Below are 7,161 nucleotides of genomic sequence, written 5' to 3' on the forward strand. Positions count from 1 at the left end.
TAAGTTGGACCCCAAAAATTTATTCCAAATTCGTGAAATGTCCCCCAGATTTTTTATATATTTTATATTTGATGCTAGTATACATATATAATATAAACAATTTTGGGGCCCCCTTAATTGGAGGCCCATGGCCATGGCCCCTCCCGCCCACCCCCACGGCCGGCCCTGGTTAGAGTCATGATCAAGACGAAGAAACACAAGTATTCAGACAAAGATAAAGGCACAACCAAAACTGGTGAAGTATATATGCTTGTCTGATATCTCAAGATACAAGCATTTATTGTGTATTTATAATCGTTACCGTAGCCTCAACTCCTGTACAATAATTCTACAATTATTCTACTAATAGAAAGGAGACGTTCTCCCGTCTTCACGAAGGGAGACTTTCTCACGAAGATACAAGCATTAAGTGTGTATTTATAATCGTTACCAACTCCTGTACAATAATTCTACAAAAACACTTGGGTGAGTCTTTGCGAAACTTACTTTCCCCTTAGTGAACTACAGTGTGAACCCCTGAAATTTCCACCGTTTGTCAGAAGAAGTAAATTACCTTTCCAGTGTGAACCCCTGACGCCAAATTTTCAATTTGGAAGTTAAAGGTTCAAGTCCTGACACCAAATTTTGAATTTCTGAATAACCTAAACGGGTCTATTATTAGGGGCATTGATAAATCAGTCCAGATTCAAGGAACAAAGAACCAAAAAGCTGCAAGTCTAAAAAAGTGGAAAAATCGGTCCACATACGCAATGAGTCTTGTATGTCAGCATAAAATATGCCACTGGGTAATGATACAAACAAACGCTGCCATATACTTTTCCTTTTTGAGATATATATATATATATATATATATAGTTATTCTCTTATTCGGATATCCGCACATTATTATCGTACGGATCCTATTGTAAACATGCAGGAAAACAGAAAGGGGTAATACAAAATACACAGCGTCCGCACGATAATAACGTCCGGATGTCCGCATAAGAGAATTTCTGTATATATATATATATGCATTCTTATTTTATAGATAAATATTATACTATTTAATTTTTATAAACAATTTTTTTTTTTAAAAAGAGATATTTAGTTATATATTCATTCTTAATCACCATGATTACAGTTGATCCAAAGTTATGGGTTTAACCATGATTACAGTTGATCCGATCACCATGATTCTAGTTGGGTTATGCTCACGGGATGCTCCTCTATTGATATGGGTTGGCGGTGTTGAAAACCGTCGCCGGACGCCGTCGCAGAAGCAGTCGAAAATTGCCTCTCCGGTGAGGCTCTGGACCAAAATGAAATTTCTGAAAATTATGGGCTTTTCTGCTATTTGCACAGTGATCCTCCAATTGATAGAATTCCGAAAATAGCACTGTTCACTATTCACTATTTAGCCCTCTAATTAAATTTCAAAACTTCGAAATTTAATTTCTCCTTCATTATAGCTCCGATTCACAAACCGTCTGCGCCTATGCGTTCATGAGATCAAGCTTGATTTTCGTTGTAGGAAATTATAATTTTCTCAGTTCAATTTCTTGAACGTCCTTTGAAAAATCAATAAATTAAACGTAATGGCATTTTAGTTCAAATTGATATTAAACACTCTTAATCCAATCACTTCCACATCAAACCAACTTCATAAATTGCCCACGCATTTAATTAACCTTGTATGATTTTTCAGAATATTAATAACAACAAAATCCCAATTTTGAGGTTATTACAAGTATGAAGTGCAGCAAGTCATGTGGCATCAAATGATGGTTGAAGTTGAAGACAGTTTACTTTCTACCTAATTAACTATTTTTTTTTCCTGGTTCACGGACGTATTGAAATTGCTTGAGCCCCTATACCCTATAAAATAATTTTCCAAAAACACATTTGAAGTGATCTTTTTGACTGAACAATCTGTGAGGCGCTCAGTTCTCTTGTATCAGAAAAGTTAATGTTATTTGAATAGGTATGGGCCTTGAGTTTCGTTGGCTTAAGATATTTCTCAGCTTGTGATTGAGTCTGACTTTGTCTATTTGTTCTCCTTATGCCAAGGGTGATTTTATGGACACCCAAGAACTGTTTCTGCGAGTTGACCAACCAATCATTTTCTAAGGACGCCCAGAAAGTGGAGTGGCGGACCCAAGAAATTCCAGCAGGAAGTGGAGACGCTGAATTGCCGTTTACTGTATTGCTGTTATGAATAAAACAATGGAATTTGAGTTAAGTGGTTCAATCCCAGAGATGAAGGGTTGTCAGTCTGGGAAAGGCACTTTAACATTTCTGATCAAATATATATATATATATGGGAGCAGATGGCTTACCTTGGTCTGGGTTTGCACCTAGGCCTGCATGTGCTGGCCACCCCAGCCATTTCTAGTTGTTGTGCTAGCCTGGTTTTAATAAAAGGAAAATGCTAGGGAGAAGAATTTGGGAGACCAATTTGGGATACCAACTCTCTAATAGAGCGTGGGACCCATTGTATTGGTGGGCTCCATCTCTATTAGAGAGTTGGTACCCAAGTTGGTCTCCCAAGTTGGTCTCCCTAGCATGACTCTTAATAAAAGGGTCGTTCTCTAGCAAGTATCTCTAAGTGAGGACCTATGGGTGAGAACACCGTTGGATCTAATCTAACGGCTAAGCAACAACCAATTGTAAGTGAACTTTGTGAAACTGTTGCACTGGAATGAGGCCTCCTCCCTCCAAAACAGCTGTATTGTGTTCTTGAAGAACACGATATCTCCCTCCAAAAAGTTGTTCTCTTTCTTCAATAACATAAACTTTTCTTTTCATCAGAGACCGATTCTTCTCATCCGAGACTTCCCCTTTTCAAAGCATCCACCCAAAAAAAGCATCAGTTGTTTGTCCCCAAAATCTTACAACCCAGCTACCACCCAAAATATCTTAACAGCATTTCTCACGTTCACCTTAATGAACCATCATCATCAGAGTGAGAGAAGTGACCCTGCAAGTGTTGTTGTCGATGTGAGAGCAGCGAAGCCATGTCAACCTGAAGGAGATTCTTACCTGAAGACCCGTGCTGGCGAATATCCGGGTCACACTCCAGGCGGGCGTGGCCACACCCAAACCGTTGAGCAAGGATTTGGGTCAATACAGGGCAGTGAACATGATGGCCTTTGGCAAGGATTTCAACGCCCAGACCCAAAAGTTCAAACTTGACGTACCCGTGGTGGTGACCCTGAACAACACCTACGAGTTCATGGTTAAGTCACCGTCTGTCAACTGGTACCTGAAGAAGGCTACCGGCATCGACTCCGGCAGCAGTCAACTCAAACGCGTCGTCGCTTCTGAACTGTCTGTGAGGCACGTGTATGAGATCTCCAAGATGAAGCAATCTGACCCGTATTTCCAGTACATGCCCGCCTTGGAGTCCATTTGTAAGTCCATTATTGAGTAGGTTTTGTCATTTACGAATTTACCAGTAGCTTTCAATTTGAATGAAAAAAGATGATGGCCTGCACTTCATCAAACTACCCTTGTACTTCTGTTTATGACTTCTCTTACTATTTGGTATTTTCCTTACAAGACACAGCTGAAGTTGTTGGTTGAAAAGTTGCATATAAAATTTACATTTCATGACTTTTGATGAATTGGTGCACAAGTTGTTCAAAGTAATGTCCTAGTGTTGTTATTAATATTACATGTCTTTTGTATAAAAGGGTTGCTCTGTTTTTGTGTTTATGAGACTGAGATACTTTATATATAGCCCAATGTAGAATACAACAAACTTGAGCAGGCCCAATGTATCATCAATTTCTCTTTTCTTCTGTTTTAAGACAAGTATTTTCTTTCTTACACAAACGAAAGATAATGACATATGTTAACACAAATTCCATTGTTTTATTCATAACAACAATACAATAAAAGGCAATTCTGCGTCTACATTTCCTACATTGTGAAAGAAAAAAACATACACCATGAGGTACACAAGAACATCATACCAAATAGTTCATGGGAGAAGTTCCCGTTAAGTTCTTACAAATAACAACACAACTAATCTACTAAAATGGTTCCTTTATTTCAGTGAGATCCCTCATCAGCAATCAAATACTCGAAAACTAGTACAAATAGGAGTCCTTCATCGCATCCATCTTCAACTGAAGGAAAGCATTTCGTCTCAAAGATGCCTGCGCTAAAGACGAAGGTTAAACAACCCATAAGATTGAAAAAGATAAATCACATAAACTAAGAGCCCGTTTGATAATCATTTCAATTTTAGTTTTTAATTTTCATTTCTTATGTTATGTAATATCTGCATGTATATTCGGGTTAAGAACAACTAACTTGCATAATTTAATTTCATAACTAGTATGTAAGAAAAATGGTAGTAATTACCATTTATTTATTAAGGATCCTTTGCCTGATGATTTCTGCCTTCACGTACAGCCAATCGTTCAGAGAGGTCAAGAAATTGAAGTACGTATATCTACAAGGCCTGTTGAGCAGAAGAGTGCCACAAACTCCCCAAAATCCAACAGCAAACCCAAGCCACATGCTGATGTAAAATCCTTGTGTTATGAGCCCATCTTTGTCATCTTCATTCACCAACACAGATTGTCCTGGACCTTTTTCCTCCTCAGAGCATGTCCTTGGGAGTGGTTCTCCACAAAGCAGAGGATTTCCACCATAAGCAAAGTCAATGGTTTGGAGCTGATTGCCTATTGGAATTTTTCCAGACAAGTTGTTTTGTGACAAGTCCAAGTAACCAATACGATTTATCCAAGAAATACTTATTGGAATTCTGCCATTTATCTGGTTTCTTGATAAATCAAGAGAATCTAACTCCTGCAAATTTCCAATCCTTGAAGGTATTTGACCTGTTAATCGGTTTCTCGACAAGTTTAAAGAAACTAAACCAACAAGATAAGTGATTTCAGTAGGAATCTCCCCACTCAACATATTGGATGAGAGATCAATACTCTTTACAAGTCCCAAAATACTTTTGTATTTTGACCTTACTCCTTTCCATGTTAAAGATGCTTCATCATCATAAGGCAAATCATAGAATAATCCTCCCCACTGAAAAATATTGGAATGTTCGATACTTGCACTTGAATGTCCTTTTTGAGCCAAAGTAGTCCAAGTGTTGAGACATTTGGGTATAGTTCCAGAGATATTGTTCATTGACAAATCCAAAATTTGAAGTTGTGTAAGATGGCATAACTGTGGTGGGATGCTCCTATAAAACTGATTAGATCGAAGGATAACGATAGCCAAATTTAGCAGATTTTCCCCTAGCCATTCAGGTATTAATCCTGATAATTTATTTTCCCCAACATCAACAAGTGTCAAGTTTATGCAATTCTTCAATTGTGAAGGCAACTCTCCCACAAATCTGTTGTTATTTAGGTTTAGTGTCCCAATACGAATCAAGTGTCCCATCGTTGTAGGAATTTTCCCAGATAAAGAGTTGTTGCTCAAATCAAGAAAGACTAATTTGTGAAAATGGATCCAGCAATCTGGAAGTTCTCCGGATACATGGTTGCTTGAGAGATCCAGATAGGTTAAATAACTCTCCTCGGTTGTACTTGTACACAAAAATGAAGCTGACCCTGAAAATTTATTATTGGACAGATCTAGAATTGATACGTCTGATTGGATTGAAGGGATTGGACCCTCCAATTGGTTCCAACTCACATTTAAATAATAAGATGCTAACTCTGATATCAAATTTCCTCTAAGTCGATTGTGAGACAAATCCATATACTCGACTTTATTTCGCAAATCCCCAAACCAAGTTGGAATGGTATCAGAAATTCCAGCATTAGAAATATCCAGCCAGTCATAACTTTTCTGAGTTCGAAGCCATTTCGGGAAATACGGTCCCATCTTACAAGATCCCAATCTTATCTGACGCAATTGAAAGGGAGGAACCCAATCAAAACTGAAGTTTAAAACTAGTGAGTTAGAGGATAAATCCAAAAACCTTAATTTGGAGAGTTTCGAGAAACGAGTTTCAGGTATTCTTCCACTCAATTTATTTTCAGAGAGATCAAGATAAACAAGGTTGGTATGAGTACCGGGCAACCATTGGAAGATTGATGAGTTAAGATTGTTTTTGTAGAGATCGACATGAACAAGAGATTTAGAAGAATTCAAGAGAGAAACAGAGGATATGACCGGAGGAGGAAGATTACAACCGTATAATGTCAAGTTTGTTAGTTTAGGAAGCATAATAACTGCTTCCAGCCAACCAACAACATCACTGAGATTAACGACACTTAGGTCCAAGTATTTTAGACGAGAAAGATTAGGAAGCCAATAGAGATTTTTTGCATAAATAGAGCCAGAAAGATAATCTTGAAACTTAAGATCGAGATAATGCAAGTTTCTAAGGTTTCCAAGTTGATATGGAATTAAACCTCCAAAATTTGCATTAGAGAGATCGAGGTATCTTAAATTGCTCAGAGATCCAATGAAATCTGGAATTTGGCTCCGACTGAAATTATTCCCACTAAGGTCCAAATATTCCAAATGCTGCAACTCAATGAGTTTAGGACTAATCTTACCTTGCAAAAATTGGAATCCAAGATCAAGCTTAACAACATGACCAGTTTGGTTGCTGCAGTAGACTCCATCCCATTCGCAGCAATCTTTGTTTCGGGCTTCTCTTCCCCAGGAAAGGAGGCGATAGCTGTCGTCACCCATGAGACCTTGTTTAAGTGCAAGGAGTGCTTGCTTTTCCCTCTCGCTGCATCCAATGCAAGGATTGTTCATGTGTAGTAAAATCATCACCACAATTGCATAGAGTAGTTTGAAGCAGCACCTTACTCCAACCATGTTAGTTAGAGTCATGATCAAGACGAAGAAGCACAAGTATTCAGACAAAGATAAAGGCACAACCAAAACTGGTGAAGTATATATGCTTGTCTCATATCTCAAGATACAAGCAGTAATTGTGTATTTATAATCATTACCAACTCCTGTATAATAATTCTACTAAAACACATGATTCAAAACACATGATTCTGGAAGGGAGACTTTCTAATACACTAAACATGGGTGAGTCTTTGCCAAACTTAATTTCCTTCTAGTGAACTACAGTGTGAACCCTTGAAATTGCCACCATTTTCTAGAAGTAAATTACCTTTCCAGTGTCAACCCCTGAATTTGAGATGAAAATAACCTTAAGAGATGATAATGTTGCCT

At 38.0% G+C, this 7,161-nt stretch overlaps 1 protein-coding gene across 1 annotated transcript; it reads right to left on the reverse strand.

Annotated features, from left to right (window-relative positions):
• Positions 1 to 3,862: 3,862 nt before the first annotated feature.
• LOC110753997 (receptor-like protein EIX2) lies at positions 3,863 to 6,859 on the reverse strand. Its single transcript, XM_088249620.1, has 2 exons — positions 4,348 to 6,859; positions 3,863 to 4,139 (listed from the first exon to the last, which is right to left on the reverse strand). The coding sequence occupies exon 1, from the start codon at positions 6,805 to 6,807 to the stop codon at positions 4,351 to 4,353; it is 2,457 nt and encodes an 818-aa protein (XP_088105746.1). The 5' UTR covers positions 6,808 to 6,859; the 3' UTR covers positions 3,863 to 4,139; positions 4,348 to 4,350.
• Between the last annotated feature and the right edge of the window lie 302 nt (positions 6,860 to 7,161).

The sequence above is a fragment of the Prunus avium genome, chromosome 2 (genome assembly GCF_965620075.1).
Source record: "Prunus avium chromosome 2, drPruAviu1.hap1.1, whole genome shotgun sequence".
Lineage (NCBI taxonomy): Eukaryota > Viridiplantae > Streptophyta > Magnoliopsida > Rosales > Rosaceae > Prunus > Prunus avium.